We start from the raw sequence: 13,102 nt of genomic DNA on the forward strand, positions 1-13,102 counted from the left end.
CCTGCTCAGATTCAGTCAGGCCCTACCACTTATTAAAGAAGTGACTTTACATTAATTTCTCAAGCTTTGTGAGCTATGGTTTACTCATCTGTGAAATTGGATGATAATAGACTTCACTTAAGTTTGTTATGGGCATTAGAGGAAATAGTGTATGCTTATACTATGTGATAATGTGCTTATTAACACATTATCATTACTACTGTGACCACTACTAGTCTCCCACCTAGAGAAATGGATTCAGTTTGTGTCTCCTCACAACTTAAAATACAATAAGAGTAAAGCAGAATACTATAGGTGGAATATATTACAGTGGTAGTTACTTGACTATCATACTCAAGGCCCTGGTGTCTTTCTCGAGCCACTTTTTAAAAATTACAACACTATACATTCCTCTCTCCTCGGGCCTTTGAATGGGAAGTCCAAAGGAATGGGTACATCAAGAAGGGGTAGATAATCTTGTAAGAAAAAGACATATGACAAGTAGGAATATCAAAAATTCCTTTCCTTTTATTTTTGTTCTCTGATCATTTACACACACACACACACACACACACACACACACACACACACACACACATTTTTCATATGAATACTTAGTGGTCAGCATTTATTTCTAATTATTCTTGCTCTTAGAACCAAGCAAACTTTCTAGTGACAGTGACTACAGAGGACACAATGTTGCTTGCTTTCCTTATAAATCCCCCTTCAGGATTTTGCATGCATTTCCTTCTCTGTGACAGGAAAGAACAATAAAACCATTTCAAAGAGCTAAGTAAAATCATCGTGGACAGAGACACAGTTGCTCATTTTATAGATATTTGTCCTAATTTCCTATCAGATGAAGAATTGGAATCAAAGGCCTTTTGAAGAGTTTCTTACTTTGCAGGCTTCATGCTGGGATGGCTGTAAGCCAGTGGTTTTTCTTTAGAGTTACTTTGAACATGAAATTCACATAAAGTGGCCCTGCTTTACTTCTTAAATGTCACTACACTCTTGACCTGGGATGGAAGCTGAAATAAAATTTTAGTCAAATAGTTTTAAGTTTGAGCACTGTCAACTAAATATATAAACACTTGTCATTCTGTGAAATAGCTGTATGAATTCTAAAATAAACCACAAATATAAAATGATATGTGGTTAAGTCATTTGTTTAATGCTAATGTCATTCCTTTAAAAAAAAAAGGGGGGGGTAGGGGAAGTTGATTTCACAAGATGATATTTGTATCTCTATATTAATCCCAGGAGCTTGTGTTTCTTAGATATATTGAATGTACTTATGAAAAAGAGATGCTCCTTCTTGTTTAGATTATTCCCAAGTTTTTCCAGTGGGGGCCTAGTCCTTTGTAGAAATCCCTACCCTTAGGAAGGCAGTCAGTAAATTTACATGTCTTCAGTATGGACACAAGCTGTCTGATATAGCCAGGTGATTTCTTCGTCATTACTTGCCATCAGTGGCCCTGTCTTGATGTGTTGAACTATGTGTGGCCTTGAGAAACAAGCATATCCCATTCAGAGTTTAAGCATGCCTGAGAATTTGGAGCTATCATGGAAGAAATAATCAAGCTCACTGTATATTGTTTTTAAAAGGATTTTTTTTTCTTTTTGCTATTTAAACCACTGAATAGCTCTGCTTCTTTTCTCCCCTTGCTAGGAAAAGGGTGACTAAACATCTATCAAGTGTTGGGTGCCATGCCAGATACCATTGAAAGTGACAAACATTATGCTTGTCATTAAAAACTTGCAGTTGGGACAAGAAAACTATAGCTTGGTGTATAATAAGAGCGTGTAGTCTTCGCAAGGGCTGAGGAAGACAGAGGAGAAGTAGCTCTACCCCTTGTGGAATAGCCTGGGATACCTACAGAGATGATAACTGAGGTGTCCAGCAGTAAAAGGGGCACAGTGTAAACAAAACTTTCCTGCCAATAGATGGCATCTCTAGAAGAGGGGAGACTCCTTCTTGTTGAGGGGTCTACACATAAAGACACGACTGGGATACATGTACCACATGGCACAACTGTTAAGGTGCACACGGTAAAGAAGACACACTGGGGAGGTGACAGGTTACAGATCACATGGGACTATTCTGGCCTCCATGACCACTGAAGAGAGAGTATTGTAGCTGGATTATTTAGAAAATGTAGATTTTTTAAATAGATATTTGGAAGAAAGAAATGTGGGGACAAGAATGGCACATAATAGCAATGACAGGAATTCCCGAAGGAATAATGCTGAAGTTCTGACCCAGATGGAATTGCTCATCAAGTTTGGACTTTTGGGCTTTCTAAGACTCTGGCTTTAGAAATGTAAGACCTCATGTTAGTTTTATGGAAAATAACTAATTAAGTATAGGCAAACAGGTTTGTATGGACATTTTTCAAGTGTAGCAATGGCACAATGACATTAAAGTTATTTAGAGCCAAAACTTGGCTGTTGTCTGTTTGGCTGTCCTTTATCTCTTTGTGTGTGTAGCTTTAATCTTGGTCTCAATTTTTTTAAGCTCTGTTTCTATGAAGCCAAAGCGAGGGTCACCAGCACCTTTGTATCCTTCATTGCAGAAGAAATGGGTTTCTTTTAATGCTGTTTGAGAAAGACCCAAAGAATGTTCATACGGGTCCTATAACATGAATAATGAAAACCCAGAAAAAGATATTGGAGTTCAAGCTGAAGATCAGAAAAGCAAAGCAGTCAAGCCACTAGCTCTTACAGAACTCAGACCAAAATGGGTGATCCTGTCTCCACGAATCTTCAGAGTACAATGTTGACTGCACTGCTCTCCACCAAGCCTCAGACTTCAATCTTCTGAGCTCCTGTCTCCTCCCACCTTATATTTCTCTCTCTACCCAGCCACATCACTCCTCATTCCACCTCCCTAGTGCTGGGATTAAAGGCATGTGATCCCAAGTAATGAGATCACCTTTGTGTGAGCTGTTTCTCTTTTAGACTGGATCAGTTTTGTGTAGCTCAGTGTGGCCTTGAACTAACGGAGTTCTGTCTGCCTGTCTTCTGAGTCCTGGGATTAAAGATGTGTACCATCATCACCTGGCCTCTACAGCTGGCTAGTGTGGCTGCTGGATTAAAGGTGTGTGTCACCACTGCCTGGCTCTATGGCTGTAGCTGCTTAGTGTTTTGATCTCTAATGGCTTTATTAGATCATAAAAATACATCACCACAAGGTCCTGCCATGGCTGCAGCTGATCCTCAGTCACATAGCAGGAGAGAGGATTCTTTGGGCAAACACAAGTAGGCTGTCCCTCTGAAACAAAATTTGGTGCAATCAGATTGGTAGAGTCAGGCAAGCCCCCACTAGCACTAGGCAAAAGGGGGAAGAGCACAGTAATACCCTTGGTGTGATATGTAAACCAGTTATCTGCTCTGATTGTGGCCTACTAGAAGGGGTTCAGAAAAGCTGCTTAACTAAGAGTGTTTGGGAAGTTGAGCAGTCACATTGCAGAGACTAGGGAAAGGGAGTGTTTTAGACTTCCAGAGCAAATAGAAGCCTTCAGTCTTCATTTGTGCACATGACACCTATGTGTGTGTATTCTTTCTGCCTTTTCAAGTGCCCAGAAATGAACTGTCCACAGAGCCTTCCTCCTCTCCCAGCTCCCTCCCTCACTCTCTGATGCCAAGGGTTTTTGGTGCTCCCAGTCCAGTTTCTCCCTCATCACTATGTCTTTCCTTCCAGCTTGCAAATGTTACTTTGTCTCCCTTTCTGAAAATCATCACTACTTTTCTACCTTGCAGAAAAAGCTTTCAGGAAAGTGTCGTCTACATGTATTGTCTGAGGTATTTTTATTCTAGCCTGCTCTTCTTTCCCCATCCTACACAGTGGTGCTGGGGATGGAACCAAGGACCATGAACATGCTAAACAGGTCCTTCTGGTCACATCCTTCATCCCATCTTCAGTCCTGTCCTCTCCAGAAGTTTTTCCAGACTCCTCAGAAGCTGTCTGATTCAGGCCTGAGTCACCTTTGGGCTGCTGTACCTGTGGCTAGTTCACCATCTGTTTTTTTCATTACACAGAAGATTTTTGGGCACTCCCTGGACACAGGTTTGCAGACTTTTCCTCCTCCTCTGTCTGACCCTAAATGGGTCAGTGTCAGTGAACTTGGTTTGTGGACCATTTGTTTTATTGTTCACTTCCCTCTTGGTGGTCTCAGCCAGTCTCCGGACTGGAAACGGATGGTTCCCAAATGTGTACTCTCAGCTGCCACCCCTCTCATAGGGCCAGACTAAGAGTCACACTAATTTAGAGATTAAAATTCACCTTTGTGTAGTCACAATTTAAAGATTTCATATTCACCAACTCTCTGAGAACTGTATTAGTGCATACAATGAATGGAAAGACTTGAAATAACAGCTTATCTGTGGGTGAAGTTGCTTTTATATGTAAATTTGTTTTGATTGCTTGGGATTTATTTGTCAGTGATCTGTTTGACTAAAGTGCTGTTTTTGTCTCCTTGGAGACTGTGGCAACTTTGTAGAATACTTGGTTGTCTCAGCTGAGGGTATAAAACCTAAGGGATACACAGGATAGTCCCCCAAAGGAGTTTCTGGCCCCAAGGTCAACAATACCAAAGTTAAGAGAAACTCTTAAACAAGGGTTTATGAATTTTTGAATCTATCTGTGGTAATGCACTGAAAATGTGATGAAAATAACAAAATTGTTTGAACAGCACTCTAAGCACATACTTAGAAGCACTTGCCAAAAGATAGCACCCCTCCTAAAAAATGCACATTGTACATTGTCCTCTTTCAAGCCTGGGATTCTTTTAAACATGCCCGCTGCATTGTGAGTACCTGCAGTTAAATAGTGTTGCTCTTGGCAAGGCTTGGTGAGCGAAATGAGGTATGGTCTCTCTGATCTCAGTATGTGCTCAGCCAGCCATGACCTTCTCAGTGCCTCTTCTTTCCACACCCTGTCTACACCAAGCCATAGCCCAGGCAGCTCTCAGTCGGGTGGCCAGAGATCGCCACAGGGGAAACGCAGGGCCCCAACCAGAGGTTCACCTGGGGTTCAGGATGAATTGGAATGACTTCTTGTTTGCAAACTTTGTACTTTTTATGTAGCCTCAGAAAAGTTTTAAATGAAGTATTGGGCATTGGAATAGACTTTTTATAAGAGAAACTACTGCTTCTTCAAATACAATTTGTATGGTGACAGGTAAAACTGTATAAATACGTGTATGGACCCATGTGCACATACAATCTTGTCTGTATATTTACATTCACATAGCAAATATTACAACATACTCATAATTGCTATACTTCTGGGGGAAAATTAGTCAATTTTAGAATTGTAAAGAATATCTCTTTGAAATACATTCATTTTGATTAGCATGCTACACCGTTTCTTCACTATTTTCAGAGAGTCAAAATAGAGTGACTTGCATCACATTCTGTCTTTTAAAAAAGTCTCTATGGAAGTAGAATGTTGTAAATATATTGTGATTAGCAGCTGATATTAAATCAACTTTTTCATTTTAGTTTTTTTGTTTGTTTTGTTTTGTTTTTTTCGAGACAGGGTTTCTCTGTGTAGCCCTTGTAGACCAGGCTGGTCTTGAGCTCACAGAGATCCACCTGCCTCTGCCTCCCCAATGCTGGAATTAAAGGCATGTGCCACCACCACCCGGCTAAATCAACTTTTTTATTAATAGCAAAACAAACACTTGGAAATACAAACATCACAAGTCAAAATTAATCTGACCCAAAGTGTATACAACTTAATGACCTTATGTGTAGTTAGAATGGCATTCAGAACTAAAGTTGTGAAACTTCATGTTCAGATTTACACCGTCAGTATCCAGTATATTTTATGTACTTATCCACTGCCAAAACAAACAAGCAAAAAAAAAAAAATCTGTGACAAAAGTAGAACTAGAAAAACAGCCTTGTATCTCAGCACTTTCCTAGCTTGTGTCCTAGCTTGGTCCTTACTTATCTGTTGTGGGATTTCGATCCATTTATCATGTTTATCCTTTCTTGTCCTCTTCTGCATTTGTCTACATATATACATGGAGACTATCAAATTTATTGATTTCAGTAAATATGCTATTCATACACAAAAGGGAATCCAGTATCTCTGGTGTAATACTGGCCATTTAAGTGATGTGTTCTTATTAATTTTGTCACTTCTTCTCCTTCAGCTTTTGTTTTAAAAGGTATATGACTACAAGGCTATTAGGTTGATGTACCCAATGACATCATACTAGAAAGTCTAAATTAGTGGTAGTTATGTGTATATGTGTATACACTAGCACATGTATATACATTGATGTCAAGATCAGACATAGAAACAACACCAGGAAACTAGGAGTTTGCTGAAGCTGGGGGGCTAACCCAGTTTCTAATTTTTTGATCTAGTTTAGCTTCTCAGCCATCTGATCACCTATTGTCACAGGAATGAGGCAGTATCCAGGATACAACCACAGTCAACATGATGGTTTTCAGAACCTCATAAGAAACAAAGTATAGTCACCTAGAATGTGGAAAATTATAAATAATTGCAATTCTAAGTTTTGGTATTATAAGTAATAGTATAAACAAAAATTAAAAGTAATGGTATAGACCAAAAAAAGTGAAACAAATTTTAGCTTTGCACATGGGTTTTACTTTTTGTACATGGATTCAGCATATAAAAACATAGAAAACAGGTTTCTGAACCTCCAAGGTGAAAATAAAAATAAATAAATGTATCAGAGGTGTCATGGTATCCTTAAACCACCCAGAACTACAGGGCAAGTCATCTTCCTGGAGATCTGTCATCCTGACATTGCCTTTCTGCTGTTAGTCAGGGAGCTCCTGGACATCAACAGGGCATCACATTTCATACTCTCACTGCTATTAGGCAGTGCTCATGTATGTAAGAAATGCTTGCATGTGGCAATGGATAGAAGCACAGAACCTATGTGTGAGTTAAAGATGGATATGAGACCTTCTGTATATTTCTCTTAGGTTGTATGAAAAGTGAATAATGACTTTAGTAGAAAATACAAATCATTCTCCTAATCTTTTCTGACCTTTTCAAAATACAGTTGCTAAATAGGAAGTCTCACTGAAGGGACAGGGCTGCAGTCTACTGTTAGTCAAAATCATCAACAGTAACAAATAAATTAATTGAGAATAGCTTGTGGTACTAAAATAATGTCCCCCAAATACAAAGCAGGGTGATGGTCTGCCCCCTCAAACTCCCCACCCCACCCCACCCCCACCCAGGATTCCTTAAATCTTCTTAATTTACTGTTATATCTGAAGTGATTTGGTTTGAAAAGGGTTGATGTAAACTCAAAAACTTCCCCTCAGCTGCCTTTTCTCCACTGCTGTGGAGGTCATATAAAGACAGGTGAAAGAGAAAGAAAGGTTTATTTTAAACATGGCCAAGGCATCAAATGTTATATAACAGAAGTTATATTTTCATTGATTTGGCCTTTGAACTGTTAATCTTACTTGGTCCCATGTGCCCAACCTGTAAGTGAGACAGGTGAGAACTTCCAGTGCTTGCTTAGAGCAGAGCTGCTTAAGACATCTCTCCATCCTTGACCTTATCAACATCAAGGGAGAGTTTTGTTTTGTTGTCTTTTGGAGACAGGGTCTTTCTATGTAATACTAGAGCTCTCTGTGTAGACCAGGCTGACCCTGAACTCATAGAGGTAAGTATGAGTGCTCGGATTTAAAAGCTGTCACCATACCCAGCTTACACCAGAGACATTTTTATAGAAATTCACACATACAGACATATGAAATAAATGTATTATATCAAGCATTACTACTAATAAATCAGTTATTTTAAACCAGTACTGTGTTATACACATAAATATACTGTTTACTAAAGATTATACCAATCTTGCATACTAATGAGATAAATATATATGTTCATTTCTCCTGATGAAATCTTGGCTAAAATTCTAGTAATGCAGGATATCTATAAATATTTATTGAAAAGCATCTTCAGTGTTTTTCACAGTTGATCAATGTTTTAATAGTAAACTTGTTAATACTGGGAATGCCACCCTACATAAATATATAGTAAAAAAAAAAAAAAGACATAAGAAGGGCTATTTCATAAATTACTGGAATTCTATTCTAATCCTAAGCCAAAATTCAGTTTTAATGAAAAATCAGGTACTTAGCTCTTGTCTCTCTATTAATTTTACCTCTCTTATTTAATATTTTTATTTATCTTTAAGAATTTAATGCATGCACACAGTGTATTTTTTAATCATATTTCTTCTCCTTCGGTGGGACAGGGTGGGCAAACACTTGGACACTTGTCCTGTGCTGCTGTAATTTCTTTTGTCCTACCAGGTCCTGTCACCACCTTGCCCCAAATAAACACACAGACCCTATATTAATTATTAAAATGTTGGCTATGGCTTGGACTTCTTATTGGCTAGCTCTGTCTTAATTATTAACCATTTTTTTAAATCTGTGTATTTTTTTCTTTTGGTTTTTTGAGACAGGGTTTCTTTGCATTGCTTTGGAGCCTGTCCTAGCACTCACTCTGTAGACCAGGCTGGCCTCAAACTCACAGAGATCTTCCTGCCTCTGCCTTCCAAGTGCTGGGATTAAAGGCGTGCAACACCAACACCCAGCCAAGTCTATTATCCTACATGGCTTTATCTTACCAGAGGAGGCCTGGTGCATCCTATCCTCCCGGTCTCTACATGGTGACCCTCCTTGGTCTCTTTCTGCCTACCTTTCCCAGAATTCTCCTCATCTCCTCACCCCACCTATCTTCCTGCCTCTACTGGCTATTGGCTAAACAGTGTTTTATTCATCAACCAATAAGAGAAATACACACACACACACACACACACACACACACACACACACACACAGAAGAATATCCCCCCCTCATCAGTCCTGTCCATAGGCAGATCTTCAGCCTCATAGAGCTTTTTTTTTTTTTTTAATCTTTACAGATACCTATACATTTGGAGTAGTTGTCAAATGTCTCAGATCTCATTTTGTAAATTTATATAATTTTGTTCTAAAGACTTAGTATCCATGTGATAAAGAATAACAATTAAAAGAATTGATTTTTTAAAAAATTATTGTAAACTTCTCAAGACTTAACTAGTGAAGCATATGGTTACAAAAGTAATTTTAAAAATTAAACATGAAAATAAAAATCATTCACAAATACATCACAATGAATAAAAGTATTTAGAAACATATTTTAAAAGGAAATACTACTCTTCCTCTCTGGAAATTACTAATTACTTAATTACTTGTGAAATTTAGTGACTTAAATTAAATAGAAAAGTATCTCCTGTACTTATCAACTGGAAAGCAAACAGTTGTTGCAATGGAAGTATTCTTCATATTGAGTTACAAGTTTTAATGCAATCCATCAAAGCCACAATATTCATTTTTGCAGACCTTCGAAGTTGATCCTAAAAATCTTATGAAAATACAAGGGATGAAAATAGCCAAGGAAGTCCTTAAAAGAACCGAGTCATACGTCCTCTTTTTAAAACTTACCAAGAACCTGCAGTCAACAAGGTGTTATTGCTAATATAATAATAGACACATTTGTCATAGGAGTGGTGTCGAAGGTCAGAAATAAGCTTTTCTTTGTGGTTTGGTTTTAGAAAGATGCCAGTTCAGTGAAGGAAGAATTACTTTCCTAGTAGGCAGTGGGACAGCTGGCAATCTACATGCAGATGATGAAACCTGGGTGTTTTCACTATAGCAGATACAAAATTAGTAATGGTACAAATCCAAATATGGAACAAACAGGTCAAGTGCATAAAAGGAAAATGTAAATGTCTCCACAACTTGAGATTGGACAAAACCTTGAGCAGCATCACAGTGTCATATAACCAACCCAAAATAGGCAAATTGAACTTCATCAAAACAAAAACAAACAAAAACCCCAACACCAACAAAATTCATACTTTAATGAGCATCAGTGAAAGAGTGAAGATAGTGTGCACAGTGAGAAAATGTTTTCATAGACTAGGATCCAGAGTGCATACAATTCTGCAATCAAGAGTTTTTAGCAAACCAGTTAAAACATCCCAATAAGAATACAAAAACATGATTGCTGGTTACTTTTTAGAGATAGACAAGTCAAAGCCAATCCAGTACCTCCTGAGGTGACTGTAGTAAAGAGCACACACCAAGGCAAGTGTTGAGATTGCTGAGGAATCAGAGGTCTGCTTCACTGCTGTGGAAATATAAAATGGCTCATCCCCTTTGAAAAATTGTTCACAGCTCTTTGTAGGCTATAACATACAGCAACTCTGTGACCTACCAATTCCACTCCTATGTATAGTCCTAAAAGAAATTAAACATATGTCCATGCAAAAACTTGTACATAAATGTTCCTATCAGCTTTTAACGAGTACTGTTTTTTCACCTGCCGCCTGGTATTGTCCTGCCGCCACGCCGCCAGCCCCAAATAATGCACAGAGACTCTGTATTAGATATAATCCTGTTGGCCAGTTACTAGTTTCTTATCGGCTAGCTCTATCTTAATTATTAACCCATTTCTATGTATTTCCACATGGTCTTACCGAGAGTGGAGGAATGGCGGTTCTGTTCTCTCCAGGCTCTCCATGCTGACTCCTCCGTACTACTTCCTTCTTGTCTCCTAGTCCCTCCTACCTTCCTTTCCTATTGGCCAACAGTGCTTTATTTATTAACCAGTATGAGAAACATACAGAATGACATCTCCCATCAAGCTTTATTCGCAATAACCTAACAAAGAAATTCTGTGTTTACCTGCTAATGGCTGTGCAAATAAAATGTGTTGTTTTCCTACTGAGGAATATTAGCCATACAATTTTAATGATGTCTGAATCAAAGTACAACATGTTTAACCTTCTTATTATTCTAAATTAAAAAATGATCACAAAAGAATTCCATGAAGTATCTAGAATAGGCAAATCTAAAGATAAATGTTTCAGCATGGTCCTCTGGCCCTCTTCTCCTCTCTGCACTGCCTAACAGTAGGCTATACCTATGTATTTCCAGATGTGGAGTGAGTGCTGAGGTTATCCTGGGTGGAAGGTGAGTCAGATGTAGTCAGATGTTCCTTTGGACTCCAAAGAACATTAGTTTAATAGTAATAGAAAACTCTCACTAATTCTTATTGGGATCTTACTCTAATAATTTGTTATATTCGTGTGCTCTGAGATGATAGCTTAGTCCTGACAGTTAAGACATAAATCTGTATTTAATTACAAACTTAAGTTTATGGTAATTCCATAGAAGATTAAAAATTTTCAAAACAAAAATTCCACTAAATGTTTTATTTGTAAAGGTTCTTTCTTGATGGTCCTTTGTGTTTTGTCAGTTGACATGGAAAGCTGAATGATTTCTTTTGTTGTTATCAGGTTGTGTTCAATGTGACTCAAGCTTTAATCGTCTTGCCTCCACTTCTTGAGAGCTGGGACTTAAGCTGTGTATCACTTCCCCCACCTTCAGTTTCTTAAGGCCCCCATGAGATGCTCAAGGTTTTAAACACTTGCTTTCCCCTGTTGTTCTCATTGTGCTTTAAATGATACAAGAGCTCTGTGAATGTTTCGAGCTTGTGTTTGAACTTGTAGTCTATATTCTTGCCAAAGTTTACAAAAAACGATTTAGAAATATCTCAATTGTTCCTATGTATGTTTCCCTCCCTTCTTCCTCCCTCCATTCCTCCCTTCTTCCCTTTCCCCATATAAATGTAGATATATTTCTAGCAAATATATATTAAATTATAACATACATGTTATACGTGTGTGTGTGTGTGTTTGTGTGCGTGCGTGTGTGTTTTGAGAATAGGCTCTTACTATATAGGCCAGGGTATCCTGGTATCTCATGGTGATACTACAGGTCTCTACCACCCTATCTAACTTGAGGCTTCATCTCTTTACTTGAGAATAAGTAAAGAAGAATAATAAAGTAAAGGTGGATGGAAGCTATCATTAAGAAACAGAAAATTAAAAAATTACAATGCATTTGTTAATTTATGGTACATTTATCCACACTTTTCAAAATATTTGTACAAAATTCAGAAGTCTGTTTTTGTAGATGGCATTTACATGAAGTTGGAAAATGATCTTACAGTAAGTTTGGTACAAAGAAACTCTTGACTTGGAACTATATTATACTTTGTATTTGATTGGATGTGCAAGTTTCTGGATGAGAGTGAGCACCACTTATTTTGTTAAGCGAAAGGCAGTCCAAAGAAATTCCTGTTGGGTTTCCTGTAACTAGTTTCACCCTGTGAATGGTTACTTTCCTCCCTCTTCCCATGGGCCCCAAAATAGCCTTATTAATAGAAATATATGATGTTTTTGTTTTAAAAAAAATCAGGGTGGTCTTAGATGTCTGTCTTCCATTCTGGCATTTCCCTTTATACAACCCTTTAGAATTTTCTGTTTAAAAACTGGCATTCCAATAGCTTTTCTTTGGCCTAAAGCCTGGGTTACACATTGAAACAGCAAATTAGGAATGTTAAGACATCCTCCAAAGAAGAAATGTTTGTTATGAAAGTAGAGCTGATATGACACTTAGAATTAGAGCTTCTTAACTTCTCTAAATGACAGCTAATGATCGTTCCTCTTTTTATATTATTATTTTAGGGGGGAGATGGGATGAAAGAAATGCCCAGAGGCTGATACTGGGTTTGGTTCACCAAACTCTTAAATGTCAAATGTACTCTACTGATAATACATCTTTTGTCTCTTTTTAGGAGCTAATTTTGTTACTCGAAAAATTAGCCGGTCAGTAGCTAAGATTTACCTTGGACAACTGGAATGTTTCAGTTTGGGAAATCTGGATGCCAAACGAGACTGGGGCCATGCCAAGGACTATGTAGAGGTAGGAACTGACTCATTACATTAAAAGTGTCTGTATCGGTTGACACATTAAATGCCAGGCCTGCAGTGAGAAGCTTGACCGAGAAGTGGTCAGATACAAGCTTCTGCTGTCACAAATATGGTTAAACATGTTACACTCTGTGTAAGGCTGCATAGCTCAGGAGCATAGATTGAGCATGCTGTATGTTATTTAACAAAGACATCTTTCAAAATGTTTTTCTTTTTATTTGATTGAAACAAAAGTGTTGGCTAGTACTTTGAATGATGGGTGTGTAAGTTGTATTTATAGTGTT

General features: G+C 38.0%; 1 protein-coding gene across 1 annotated transcript in view; it reads left to right on the forward strand.

The window, feature by feature from the left end:
• Nucleotides 1–13,102, forward strand: part of Gmds (GDP-mannose 4,6-dehydratase) — a 518,409-nt gene that overhangs the window by 229,897 nt on the left and 275,410 nt on the right. The window contains exon 7 of the mRNA XM_051194481.1: nt 12,683–12,810. Coding sequence (XP_051050438.1) covers nt 12,683–12,810 — 128 coding nt within the window. The remainder of the gene's footprint in view (nt 1–12,682; nt 12,811–13,102) is intronic.

Source organism: Phodopus roborovskii, unplaced genomic scaffold (assembly GCF_943737965.1).
Source record: "Phodopus roborovskii unplaced genomic scaffold, PHOROB, whole genome shotgun sequence".
In the NCBI taxonomy this organism is placed as follows: domain Eukaryota; kingdom Metazoa; phylum Chordata; class Mammalia; order Rodentia; family Cricetidae; genus Phodopus; species Phodopus roborovskii.